This window comes from Amblyomma americanum, chromosome 5, assembly GCF_052857255.1.
Source record: "Amblyomma americanum isolate KBUSLIRL-KWMA chromosome 5, ASM5285725v1, whole genome shotgun sequence".
NCBI classification, from domain to species: Eukaryota; Metazoa; Arthropoda; class Arachnida; order Ixodida; family Ixodidae; genus Amblyomma; species Amblyomma americanum.
The window spans coordinates 198,714,797-198,728,747 of NC_135501.1; the positions used below are offsets into that span (position 1 = coordinate 198,714,797).

Genomic DNA, 13,951 nt, shown 5'->3' on the forward strand with positions numbered 1-13,951 from the left:
GTAATTGAAAAAAATTCAAGCTGGTTTTTTGCCAACAAGCTAACGATTAATTCAAGCAAAGACAAAAAAATAGTATTTAGCTCACGAGCAAAAGTCATTGACAGCAACCAAACTAACATTTTCATTAACTACCACTCACTTGAACGAACACACTCTTTTAAGTATCCAGTGAAGATGAACATCTTCACTGGAAAAATCAGATTAGAGCCGTCTGTTCGATGTTATCTTCTGGCTGTCATGACTTATTACCGGCCCGCGATTGTTTTAACACACATATGCTGCGTACCCTTTATTTTGCCCTTATTAACATGCCAGCGAAAGATTGGTGCAGTTTTCCGGAGCCAAGGTTTGGAATGGTTTACCCCCAGAAATAAAACAGTCCCATGAAACAAATAAAACATTAAGAACATACTTTATGAGCCTTATTTGACCTATGTGACAGTCGTTTTCGGTTTGTGATTGTTGTACCGTGTTGTTCATGACAGATCTTTATTCATTCTGCTGTAAGATGCACATTATTTTATTTTGTCCTCATTGTATGCTGTATTTTGGTCCTTCGCCGTGATTTTGTGCTTTTCATTTTACACAAGTGCTGTGTCATTGCCATCATGTATTTTGTTTCTGAACCCCACACTAGCCTCTGGCTATGGGTTCAGTGTTCTGATAATTTGTATGGCTAGAGTAGGAATAAAATGAAATGAATAAAAAAATAAACAAAGAGGATGACGGAGCGCCTGCCACTGACGTGCTATAGGACGTCAGGCTGTGACCACCGGTTATGTTTAGGACGGTCACGACTGTAAAGAAATCAAGTGGACCTTAGGCGGCAATGCACGTAGTTGGCCGTCTCCGTGACTCCAAGCGTGCCCCTGTAGGAAGCAGCAACGCCCATCATGTGATGTCAATGGCGCTGGTGCAGTTTGCAGCGTGGTTTCGGTTCAGTATCTTACTACCTCAGCACGTGCTGAGCTTTGTTTCTGGTGGCAATTCAGTCACACAAATGCTAGCTCCTTCTTACAGCAACACCACAAGGAAAACAAATTGACACGGACACCTAATCACATTATGTATTCGCAGTGCGATAACATCACAAGCTGCTGATGATTTTACCAGAAATGGCGTCATGTCCAGTCTGGCGACAAGTCTCCTCACCCAGTGGGAATTGTCTCTTTGCGTAAAGACAAAATGTGCATTTTTCGCATGGTGCCTGCACGGCACGTATATCTCGTTGGTTAGCATTGCGTGACTTATATTTGCGTGAAACCTGGTGTACTTTTCATTCCGATATTTACTAGGACACCTAGACTACACACAACGAGGCGTGGATAGATGACCTTGGTATGAGAATTTCGCTAACTGCGGTCAGAAAAAGCGTGAATAGGACGCCCTCTTTGCTTAGATTGCACACGTCCTCCCGAAGAGGGTGCGCCAAAAGTGAACCTACCTTGTCCAAGACGTTAGGCGCTCCTTTGAAATTGCTGCACACGAATTTGTAGAAATCATTGCACGGTGCGTGGCTCCAGTTGAGCGAAGATTCGATCATCTCGACGGCAACGCGAACGCCGCCAGGACTGAACGTAGTCGTAGAGGGCACCTCGGGTGGTCGGAAAGTCTTCGTTGTCCTACGGCTATTTCGAGGGCAGGTATTCCATCTCCTGCTAGGCCGTCTGGAGCGAGTTGTTGTTGCTGGTGTAGTAGAAGAAAGTTCAGCGGGTTACCATGCCAAATGATACCGTATTCGTTGGACAAGCTTGAAAAAACGTATAGACTGGGAAAACTATTTTCATCGTGTTGGCAATAAGATAGCATTCGAAGCTGTTGGTGCTTTTGCCGGAAGTGACTGGTGCCGCATGTGACGGGTGTGAGACCCAGGTTGTTTTACACGAGTTTTTCCTGCACAGCACCTGTCATATCTGTCATGGTCGGCAGGTGAAGGCTTCACACAGGCTTCACCGCATTTCAGGTCAAACAGACTTGACCATGGGTGGAAGATTAGAGAAATTAAATGCAAAACTAACACTTATCAAAACGCATTTTTCCCATCTAGCATTCATGACTGGAATCGCCTGCCCCATGAAATTGTTGAGTGCCGTTCCGAGTCTATGTTCCGCGCGTTGCTGTCCGATGTATGAGTGCGCAGTTGGCTTTCTTTTGGCTTTTTTAATCACTCGGTCTTCGTTCTTGTTGGTCCAGCATCATTTGGTCAGTTGGCTTTTTTTCGTCATTTTTTTTTGTTTCATATTTCATTCATTTTGTACTTGCTGTGTCATGCCTTGTTGTTTTGCTTTTTTTTCTTCCTTTTTTTTCTGGCCTATTCTTCTGTTATGTATCCTCATCCCCCCTGCAATAATGCCTTCGGGCGCTGCAGGTATTTCCAATAAATAAACGTGGTCTGGTGATGCCACTTCCCTCCAGCCAATGGGCCTTCTCTGGCCTAGTGACGTTACTACCAGGCTGGTGACGTCACGTCCCTCTAGCCAATGGGATTTCTCCACTCTGGCGACGTCACTGGTGACATCACTGCCCGTCAGCCAATTGGAATTTTTGTGGACGACACTAGACGGTCACCGCTGGAATTTTTCTCCGGAGAGGCTTCAGTGCTATCGCAGAAAAAACATTCCTGTTATGCTCTCGTGACGTTTTGACGCCTTTAAGAGCCGTTTTCTTCAGGAAGCTAAACACATTTTGTGGCCCTTTCAAAATTTGTCAGGAAACACGAGAAGGTTTAGTGTCCTCCACATACGTTCGCTATGGCTGCTTGTTAAGTTCGTGGAAAATTCTCATCGCCAGCGAGCTGGAAAAACCGAAACATCCCGGAGAGCACACTTTGTATGCATCTACGCTACTTTTTCTGTGCTTAGTTTTCTTGATTAATTCTTTGTTTTAGGGACCATTTCAGGTGCACGAAAAAGTTCAGCAGTTACTGCTCCTCTTATTTGCCCATAACGCTAGCATGAACTGTGTTGACTAACTTCTGATGGGATTACTTCTTGCTGGCTTGGTGTGATATGGAATTAATCCCTTAAAAAGATTTCTTTAGACAGTCTATGTACTGTCCATAGACCTCTCTATAAAGTCTATAGACTGGCTATGAACAAATGCTAGAGAGAGAACAGTCTATAGGCAATACAAATCCTATAGACCGCCTACAGACAATCTATGGATTATGGCCATACACTTAGTAGACGTTTGCTTATTGACAGTCTATAGACTATGAATAGACAAAAAGAAATATCTACAAGGCAATAGAGTCTATAAAAAGTCTATGGACCATCTATAGACAATTTTTACACGGGATAGACTATTGAGTGGGGCCCTTGGAACTAACACCAAAGTGCTACGCAACGCTTCCAATGGGTGCGAAAACTCCCTGAGGTGACTCAGTGGCTTCGGCGCTCGGCCCCTGGCGTCGAGGTCGCGGGTTCAATGCAAGACGCGGCAGCCGAATTTTGATGGAGGCAAAAAACAAAAACGCCCGTGGGCTGTGCGATCTCAGCGGACGCTATAGAACTCCAGGTAGTCTAAATGAATTCAGAGCCCTCCACTACCCGCCGCGGTGGCTCAGTGGTTAGGGCGCTCGACTACTGATCCGGAGTTCCCGGGTTCGAACCCGACCGCGGCGGCTGCGTTTTTATGGAGGAAGAACGCTAAGGCGCCCGTGTGCTGTGCGATGTCAGTGCACGTTAAAGATCCCCAGGTGGTCGAAATTATACCGGAGCCCTCCACTGCGGCACCTCATTCTTCCTTTCTTCTTTCACTCCCTCCTTTATTCCTTCCCTTACGGCGCGGTTCAGGTGTCCAGCGATATATGAGACAGATACTGCGCCATTTCCTTTCCACAAAAACCAATTATTATTATTATTAGCCCTCCACTACGGCGTCCTTCGTAGCCCATGTGTCGAATTCGGAACCTTAAAGCCCATAACTTAAAACGTTAAACAGATGCGAAAAGGGACCGTTCACATCTTAGCCATCATCACCATCGTCATTATCAGCAGCAGCAGCAGCCCAACGACACCGACTGCAACAATCCGATCTTGCCCCCCCCCTCCCCCCCCCCCCCGCCCATCCGCGTCCTGAAGCACATCTACGTCTCCTGACCGACGCTTCCGAAAACGGCGTTGGAGCCGTACTTCATCAGCTCGTGGCTGGTGCCTGCAGCCCTCTATCCCTTATTTATCGAAAGTTTAATTCCCCTACTGAAAGCCACTGCCTTACTTTCGGCAGTGAGTTTCTCGCCATGAGGGCTGGTCAAAAGTTGCCAGGCCACAGGGTCTCCTTTTCTCTGGTATAGGTATATCCTAGCACATAAGATGCCGATGAAGCTATCTAAGTAGCCACAGGTTAGGACGGTAGTTCTTCTACCCTGTACAGATATTTCGAGTTTCGCGGGTTCCGTGAGTGCCTGACTATACTGCTCAAAAGCAGACTTTGTGGCCTGGGAACTTTTGACCGACCCTGTACGTGTCCGCCCGGCATTACAAGTACCCTCTCGAAGGTCGGCAGTTCTCCACTGTCATCGACCACAAGCCGCTCGCTTTTTCCATCAAGTCGGGGAGCAGTAAATTCTCACCACGGGAAATCCGTCACCTCTGGTACGTGGCGGAATTGACGACAGACATCAGACATCTGCAAGGCCTTGACAACAGCCTAGCTGATGCACTGTCACGTGTCACTGCTTCTGTCACCTCTTCCGACTCGTTAGCCAACCTCAACGTCGCTGCCCTTGCCACATCACTAGGACGCAGAAATCAAGGGCTTTCGCGATGCACCCAGCTCACCGCTTTTCTGTGAAGTTCTCTTCCCTTCGTGCCCCGTCCCAACTGATAGCGACATTTCGACAGGCACTCCGCGTCCTATGGTCCTCTCGCGTTTCGACCCCTTGTTTTCGACGCCCTCCGCGGTATGTCCCGTCCTGGAATTCGCGCCACGCGGAATCTCCTCACGCAACGTTGCGTCTAGCCTGGCACCAACCAAGACGTTCGCGCCTGAGCCCGCGCCTGCCTGGCTTTCCGTCCGTATAAAACTCAGTGCCACATGACATCTCCTTTCGGCTTCTTCCCTCCGCCATCAGCACGTTTCGACAAGCAACAATTTTTTTCCTGTCGTAAACTGGAAGGCCACAGCCTGATGTTCTACTTGAGGCTCGAGATGCGCGCATGCGCGGCCCCTTGTCAAAATGTTCAGTTTTCAAGAGCAAGATTTGAATGCTCTAACAAGCCGTTGATGACACCAAAGACTGCTTCACTCTTAACTAGTAATAACCATAGCCAGCACAGCCACTGAAGCCATCACCGACTCTTTCACAGCGCACTATTCTTCTTTTTTTTGTTGCTTGTATTTTTCTCTTTAATACTCCTATTTGATGTGTTTTTTTTTGCTTTTGCTCCTTCGCCGCACAGACTGTGTTCCCGTCTATTGATCAAGTAACACGGCACTCTTTGCCGCTTTCAAAAGTAAAAAGATCGCGTTGTAGCTACGAGATTCCCTACTCGCTTTCCAACAGAAATTCCTGGGTTTGGATCCGACCCCTGGGACTTTCTGTCTGGGATTTTTTTTTGTTTGTGTGACTCAGAAGGACCACACAGCATCACTGAAATTACTCACCATAGCTATTAAACGGCAGCTCTACCATTTTTTATGAATTCCGCGATATTCAAAGATTCAAACTTATATTGCCTGTATAGGTGAAGGATGCCAAGAGTTTTTGCGCTTGCATTTAAAATAGTGACTTAATTGATGGTTAGATTTTCGGCTTCTCCTCAATGCACCGGACAAGTGCGAGCTAGTTTGGTGTGACGTCACGGAAGGTAAGATATTAAACTGCTGCTGCCGTCAGCCACACCCTCCTGTGCACTGTTTGATGCTGGCCAACAACTCTCAGCGGGCTTTGCTTTAGTTGGCGTTCCTTTTTTTTTTCTTTCAAGCCAAGCATTTATATACTGCAAATGTACCGGTGGCTTCTATAACGTCATCATGCAACCCCTCTCCCCCACTTGGCTCTGTGTGCTGCAGAGAAGCTTGAAAGCCGTTATGATTATATATAATTTTATGAAATTATGGAAAGCAACCATTTTTATATCAGTGAACCGAAATATTAAACAAGGTTGAGGAACTGTTAGACTTTAGTGCTCCATTGGGTACTTTCAAAAAAGCTTTATCCGCATTGCTACTAGCCGATGTTGTTTCCTTTTCTTGATCAATGTCATTCCGTTCCATTTCTGCTTGTTTGTATGTACATATATTCCGTCACAAAATGAATATATACAGTGCAGTTGTGATACGTGTGCATTGTGGATGTGTAGGGCGTATTACAAGTGTAATATGTTTGTACTTTTGTGAATTCTGTACTTTTGCCTTTGATATGTATTTCCTTCTTTTATCACTGCTGTCGAAACTGTTTGCTGTAGGGGGCTGGGACCTTTCGTCAGGTTATTGGTACATTTAGTCCCAGTCTCCACTCGCTATGACGAGGAGTTCATTCAATCAATTCAATCAATCAATTTTAATCGACGATTACATCACCATTTCAAATGCTAGGCCAAAAAGACTTGGCATGCTTTACCTAGATATTTCTTATATTAGACCCCTTTAAGCTCCTCGCATTCTAATACCTATCCAGTTGGCCTTTAATGCTAGTGCATTAAAAACGAACGGAGAATTCACCCGGGGGTGTTGGTCGGGACGTGTTGTCTCCCCCGTGGGTGACTCGCCTGTCGGGAATGGGAGCCCCGTGACCACTGGTCGCTGCGTCCCGGCCGTCCCTTCGGTTCCTCTCCATCAGGTGCAGTTCGACCTCGCTGTCATCTCTGGCGTCATCTGCGTCCAGTCGGGACATAATGGCGCATTATAAACCACGCTGGCAGCAAGCCTGGTGCATGTTTCTGCGCCTTACGTTCTGGTTATTTAGAGCCAAGAAGACGCTTTCTACCCTGCGCGTCTAGTTAATCGTGAGCCTGGTGCCAACTTTCCTCCTCCTCCTCTTCCTCCTCCTGGTAACATCCATCGGGTTAACCGCCTCACCGGACACCAAAGACATCGTTAGATTCTGCAGCTATAGCTTTCGACATTACAACATCCATTCAAGACTGAAGACGGCGCGAAAAACGGGACAAGATAGAGAGAAGCAACACATGGCACCGAAATTACAACAGAGTGTATTTCATGCGAGAGTGCAATATTATGGTGTTCTTTTAGTTTTTTATGTGTACTTCCTGTATTTATTGCGCTCTCGCATGAAATACACTCAGTTGTAAGTTCGGGGCTGTGTGTGTTTCTTCTCTCTATCTTGTCCCGTTTTTCGCGCCGTTTTCAGTCTTGAATCATGAACCAACTGGCCCAACAATCCTCCCTTTTACAACATCCAAATGACATCATTTTTTCCTGGCTAGTTGCAATTGCCATTGTGCGCGGTTTTATTGTTTTTTTACAAGCCTTGTATGAGACACGCTATGAAATGGCGGAGTTTCTCAATCAAGTACATAACAGCACAGGGCGTTGTATCGACAAGAACGCAGAACTGACTTGTGATCAAATCATCTTTGCGGCATGGACGCATTAATTAAAGACAGTAGCCCCCTTGGCATAAGTGTGCTTTAAGCGCCGACACGATTGTAGCACCCACCCACGTTGAACAAAGCAACAACCGCAGCAGCATTTAAGGGACGAACAGCCGAAAAAACAGAGCCTTAAAAACAGGTGAGGCTTGATCTGCATGCTTATCTACATTGGTAGCTGATCCAATGAACTGTGGAGGTATACATAAAGAGTGTGGCGTATTTTCAGATGAATCATCTGGTGTTATGTACTGACAAGGTACAGGGCGTAGTTTCGCAAACACGACTGCCTCACTGAGTTCTGGCCAGAAAGGCTGTCAGGCCTATTGCTCCACTGTCTTGAAGGAACGGTTCCCACGCGGCCTATAGTTAAACTTCAAGACGAAGTGCAATGCTGCGGTATTCGGCGAAATGTTGAAACCCTCCGGCTGTCCGTCACTCAAGCACTTTGTACTGAGGAGAATGCAACTGTTGCCGAATTATACACGAGGCTTAGGCACCATGTCTTTAGCACAGCCGAGGAAAACAATATTCCGCTTTTCCTGAAGAATACTATTTTTGGCAGTTTGCCGAAAGCGCCTTTACGTTTTTATTTTCGACTATCTATTTGTTTCTATGAGCGATATGTCCCTGAGCCCGCTGTTGAATATAAAGCTTCTCATCGCGAGTTATTTTTAGAAGTTATGCGTCGTCTGTTTTGGTATCCTGCGGCAGTGGCTCAGCGGTTAGGGCGCTCGGCTACTGAGCCAGAGTACCCTGGTTCGAACCCGACCACGGCGGCCGCGTTTCGACGGAGGCTAAATGCAAAGGCGCCCGTGTACTGTGCGATGACAGTGCAGGTTAAAGGACCCCAGGTCGTCGAAATTATTCCGGAGCCCTCCACTACGGCACCCTTTTCTTCTTTCACTCCCTCCTTTATCCCTTCCCTTACGGTGCGGTGCAGGTGTCCGCCGAGATGTGAGACAGATACTACGCAGTTTCCTTTCCTCAACAACCAATTTGCACTTTAATAATAATTGGTTTTTGGGGAAAGGAAATGGCGCAGTATCTGTCTCATATATCGTTCGACACCTGAACCGCGTCGCAAGGGAAGGGATAAAGGAGGGAGTGAAAAAGAAAGGAAGACAGAGGTGCCCGTAGTGGAGGGCTCCGGAATAATTTCGAAATACCATCTGAAATTCTTATTTTTCCTTCAAGTACAGCCCGAACAGAGCAGTAATAATAATAATAATAATAATAATAATAATAATAATAATAATAATAATAATAATAATAATAATAATAATAATAATAATAATAATTGTTTTTTGGGGAAAGGAAATGGCGCAGTATCTGTCTCGTATATCATTGGACACCTGAACCGCGCCGTAAGGGAAGGGATAAAGGAGGGAGTAAAAGAAGAGAGAGGTGCCGTAGTGGAGGGGCTCCGTAATAATTTCGACCACCTGGGGATCTTTAACGTGCACTGACATCGCGCAGCACACGGGCGCCTTAGCGTTTTGCCTCCATAAAAACGCAGCCGCCGCGGATCAGTAGCCGAGCGTCCTAACCACTGAGCCACCGCGGCGGGTCCAATTTTCACTTTCATTTCTGTTTTGGCCGCCGGTTTTGTTACAGCCGATAGCGTTGTCGTTGATGGCGCATAGACTTTCTGTTTACGCTTCATTTGAAACGTACGTGACCACAACCGGATATCGAAACACTGCGCAATACACTACACGCATGCGCAACTACTAGAGTCGCTGCATCCAGAGTATCGATCGTAAAACGGGTCTTACCGCTTCTTAAGGTTGTAACGAGCATGAAAATGGCGAGAACGACAAATGCGACGAAGAGGAGACAGTACAGAACACCCATGACCATCGGCCTCTTGTTGCCGCGCCTGCAAAGTTGACATACAATATCAGTTACAAATACATCTTCGAGCGAAAACTTTGTTGCGAAGGGCGTACTCGGAAAAGCATAATAGACTGAGCGCATGACTCTGACGACCAGAGCGTTCGTACAGCGAGGGTGACATAGCGGTGCTACAACACCGTCTTTAGTGACGCACCCCTGTATCAGCAGCATTAAGGTTCCACCGATAGGCACATACAATGTGTGTTCTCCGCATGCACCACATCTTTGTTCCAGATGGTCGGTTAACAGTTCTCACTGAACAGATTTGTTCAGGCCAGAAGCACGCATCAGATAATTAGGTGCTCGGAGAGTCAAAGTGGTCTGCACATCAGGACAATTTGATATTGCTGGCTCTCCCTCACTCGAATATACAATGGTAATTAACGATTCCCTCGGAACCAGGATAACTGCCAATCGTACTTCCAGCTACTATCGGATTCTTCATAAGCGCTTCATAACTCTTCATAAGTCGGCTCACGCCAGTCTCGCTCCCCGTGCATTCCACGGCCATTCTGGGAAAGTTTGCTGCGTGTCACAAAAGCGGGGTTGTGAAAAAGCCTGAGAAATACTCCACTCCTCTTCATTGAAGGAAATGGATGCTCTACGCACTTTACATCGCGAGAGATGCACTCAGGGAGTAGCGGAATTTTTTACGCAATTCTTGCTGTTCGCGGCCAGTCGCTTTTATTCGATACGTATGCTTGCACACGACTTGCGTCATCTATTGAAAGCGGCTCAGATTGCGCTCATGCAACACAGAGCTCAGGGTTGTCTAAGCCGGTCAGCCGCCCACAGAGAATTCAGGCCATCGTCACAAACCATTGTTGGAATTGTACCAGGGTCTCCTGCTCGCTGCATCAGGTAATATCATGCATTAAAACGACTTTCATTGAACCTGCGGTATTTGTCGTTAATGTCTAAGCAGATTGGTGGAGAGTCCATTTATTTTGTTAGCATCAGTTGTGCCGTACTCTACCAAAAAGAAAATACACACATTTTTCGAGCAGTGCTGAACGTTGTTACACAATAGTCGAACGGTGCTGCTGGGCTTGAGTAATTACGGGTAGCAGAAGCGCGTGCAACAGGGTGTCCCTAGTGGGAGAAAAACGCCCACATTTCAATAATAGCAACGTTCCAGAGTGCATCATTTGCACCTGGGAATTTTGCCGTGCAAACTTCCTGCACCATTTCTCCACGCAAAATTAATACAATGTGCCGGCTTTAAGCGTGCTGTGTGACCCAAGAGTTCAAGCAGGACTTACTCTTCTTGCGAGGCTGGAAGAGTGTAGAAGAGACTCTTACAAAAATTCGTTTAGAATCTATAGACGATTTATAGACTTTTGTCTATAAAGTTTAATGATTTTCTAAAGACAAATCCTATAGACTAGTCTGTAGGTAATACAATTTCTGTAGGCAGTCTATAGACGAGCTATAGATTTATGACCATGCATGTTTAGTAAACTTTTGTCCATAGACTGTCTACAGACTATCAACAGACATAATGAGATATTTATAGGAAGGCAATAGAGTCTATACGAAGTCCGTAGATAGTCTATATACCATTTTTATGCGGTGATTGTCATCCCAGTCGACAAATACAATATAAAATTTTCTGCCATTACAGCAGATTTTCTGTCATGTCTTTGCCCACAAACTTCTAGTAACATCAGATATTTATGGTAGAAACACAAATATGTGTAGTTACTACTGTAAAACACTACAGAAAAAAAAATGATACAGCTCTGCAGAAAAATACTAAGAGCGACAGAGAAATCTGTCGTTGCAGCGTAACATTTTGTCGTGTCTTTGACGTAGTCCTGTCGTTGTTTTCGACTAGGATATTAGAAATAACACAGCACCGATATTACTAGACGAAAATCTCTCATGGGTACGTGGTGGTGTTTGCAACACGGTTCTACGTCCATCGCAGTTGGTACGAAGCATGTCATGCAGTATACCAGTCCGGCCCACTCATGTGGTTTGATCACGGTCATTGCGTGAACATGCACCAATGGTACTTACATGACTCCTCTGTTAATTCGAAACCTGATGAGAGAACGAACCAGAGTCGTTGGGAAAACGGTGTGCGCCTACAGGCTACAAGGTGACATTTACATTGCGATGCAGCGTTTGCCAGCGGTACCTGGATGTGTTCCCAGAATTCTTGCGTCGCGGCTGCCAAGGAACACACGACTATAGTGTTCATGATCGGGACATGCACCGAGGAATGTTCGTAGTGTTGAAATCAATTTCTCGTTTTAATTGCGAGGAAAGCTAACAATCTCCGATGCCGGCGGTGGGGGCGTCAAAGTGAATCCTCCCCTCCCTTAGAAAAATTTATTTTGAAAGTCTTTAGACTGTCCATAGACTTCTGTTTATAAAGTCTGTAGGCTCTCTATAGACATAATCATATTTCCTGCACATACGCATAGGCAATACAAATCCTATAGACAATCTGTAGAGAATCTAGATTTATGGCTATACACTTTTAGTTGACTTTTGTCTGTGCACAGTCTATAGACTATGGATAGACAAAATGAAATATCCACAGGAAGGAAATCTATAAGAAGTATATAGACTGTGTACAGACCACTTTTATAAGGGTAGTCATTAGAAAATTCCCAGATTACCGCCTTCCTTTAGCCTGTGCCGCCGGGTTTGGAAGGAATACGGTTGCCGTGGCTCAATACTCCCAGAACTGCCAGCACAAAAATTCCCCTTAAAGCCCCCTTAAAGGCCCCTTAAAACCTCTGCGTTCTTCTGTAGGACCTGCGTTATCATGGCAGGGGATGATTAGGGGGACTTTCCTTATGCACTTGTCCACTGTCAACCGCTCCCCTCTTCCCCACCCTTTCCATTTTTTTCCTCCCCTTCTCCATTTTCAGCACAGAGGAGGGACAGGCCGCACTAAGAATGACTAAGCAATAATGAGAATGACTAAAAAATGACACAGCAAACACGAATAAAAGAAGTGATTACGAATAGAAATGGAATAAAAATACAATCCGAATTGAAATAGAACCAGATTTGGAATAGAATCAGAATTAGATTACATTGTCGAGCGGAAGACAATAGCGTCATTATTGGAATAGAATTAGATTTTGAATAGAATCGGAATTGTAACCGGATTTAGAATCAAATCGGAATTGAACTAGAATCAGAATAGAAACAGATTAGCAAGACAAAAAAAAAACACTGTCCCATTTCTTCCATACCAACCCGATTATTCGCCCCAAAATTTTGGACACTTACTTTTCATTTGCGATGTGTAGGGCGACGGCTGACCGGTGAATACCATGCTGCTGCCTGCGACCTGGAATCGGAAGCGAACACAGAATGGCAAGTAGGCCATATTCCATGTCTTTTCGCTAAATAATTTATCTAAAAAGAAGGCCTTTATCGTGTGCCACCTTATTAATACAGTGACGCAAAAATGCGCTCCCCAATTTAACAGCGACACTTTTAGCAAGAAAATTTCTTCGCGCTGATTGGCCCGGATAAGGCAGGCTTTCTCGTAGCTTACGGGTACGTGGCGCCATCTGGCGTCCCCAAGATGATCTGCGGTTGCCCATTGACGGCGCACTCTCTCCCGGTACTCTGGTAACGGCAACGGTGATACGGTACGCTAAAGGTGTCAAGTCTATCTTCATTCCTGTTGGGGTTGGACCCCAGATGTATCCAGCGACTGGCTGAATAAAAGAAGTGGCAATAGTTTTCACTGAGGCGAAAACTGCGAACAACTCGGCCATAATCCTCCTTCAGTATTCCCGGAAGCTACCGAACCCTAAGAGGACCGCAGGTGTGACTTGCATGCCACGAGTTCCGGAGAGGAAAGAGTAAATAAAAGAACGCACACAGAACACGAAAAGAAATGAGGGGGGAGGGATACTGAACCTCACGATTACGTACCTTGCACAACATCCGTCCTCTCTCACATGTGCCATGATGTTTGTATATGCTCAATCATTCGCTTTTACGAGCAAGGGCTCCGTTATGGATTATAACTTAAGCTGTACTGGAGGAGCAGGATCAACTACAACCGACTAACGTTCTTATATAGGTGGATGCGCATATCAATACGCGAGAGTGCTGTCAGTTCGCGGTCATCAAATTCGGCAGCTGAGTTTAGATTCAAACCGGTGAGGTACTCTTGAGCCGAATGCGGATACCACTGAGCCACCGCGGATTGCTCTGCCAGTCTGTACTGAACGAACCGCGGGCATTGGTCATCGCACTGCCCAGGTGCAAGTGATAGCGCTCCTCTCCTTCTCATTACGATAACGATTCGTGCGAATACCCGCAATCTGAGGGTAGGCCGCGTCTATGTCTTCCAAAGAAAAGCACACTTCAGAAACACACACAAAAAAAGACTGCCTCAAGACGCGAAGCCTCACGCAGTCCGCACCTCGCTCTTTGAGGTGAATGAGGAGTCCCAGAGTCACAAAGGATGGTTGCAGGCGTTCGCCTCACCTTAGCTGGGAACAAAACCAAGTCAC

The 13,951-nt window shown here is 45.9% G+C and overlaps 1 protein-coding gene across 1 annotated transcript in view; it reads right to left on the reverse strand.

The window, feature by feature from the left end:
• Positions 1 to 9,419, reverse strand: part of LOC144134505 (uncharacterized) — a 30,387-nt gene extending 20,968 nt beyond the window's left edge. Inside the window, exons 1-3 of the mRNA XM_077667413.1 lie at positions 9,335 to 9,419; positions 6,667 to 6,819; positions 1,445 to 1,686 (exon numbers count right to left, since the gene is read on the reverse strand). Of these exons, the coding sequence (XP_077523539.1) occupies positions 1,445 to 1,686; positions 6,667 to 6,819; positions 9,335 to 9,419 (480 nt within the window). The remainder of the gene's footprint in view (positions 1 to 1,444; positions 1,687 to 6,666; positions 6,820 to 9,334) is intronic.
• Between the last annotated feature and the right edge of the window lie 4,532 nt (positions 9,420 to 13,951).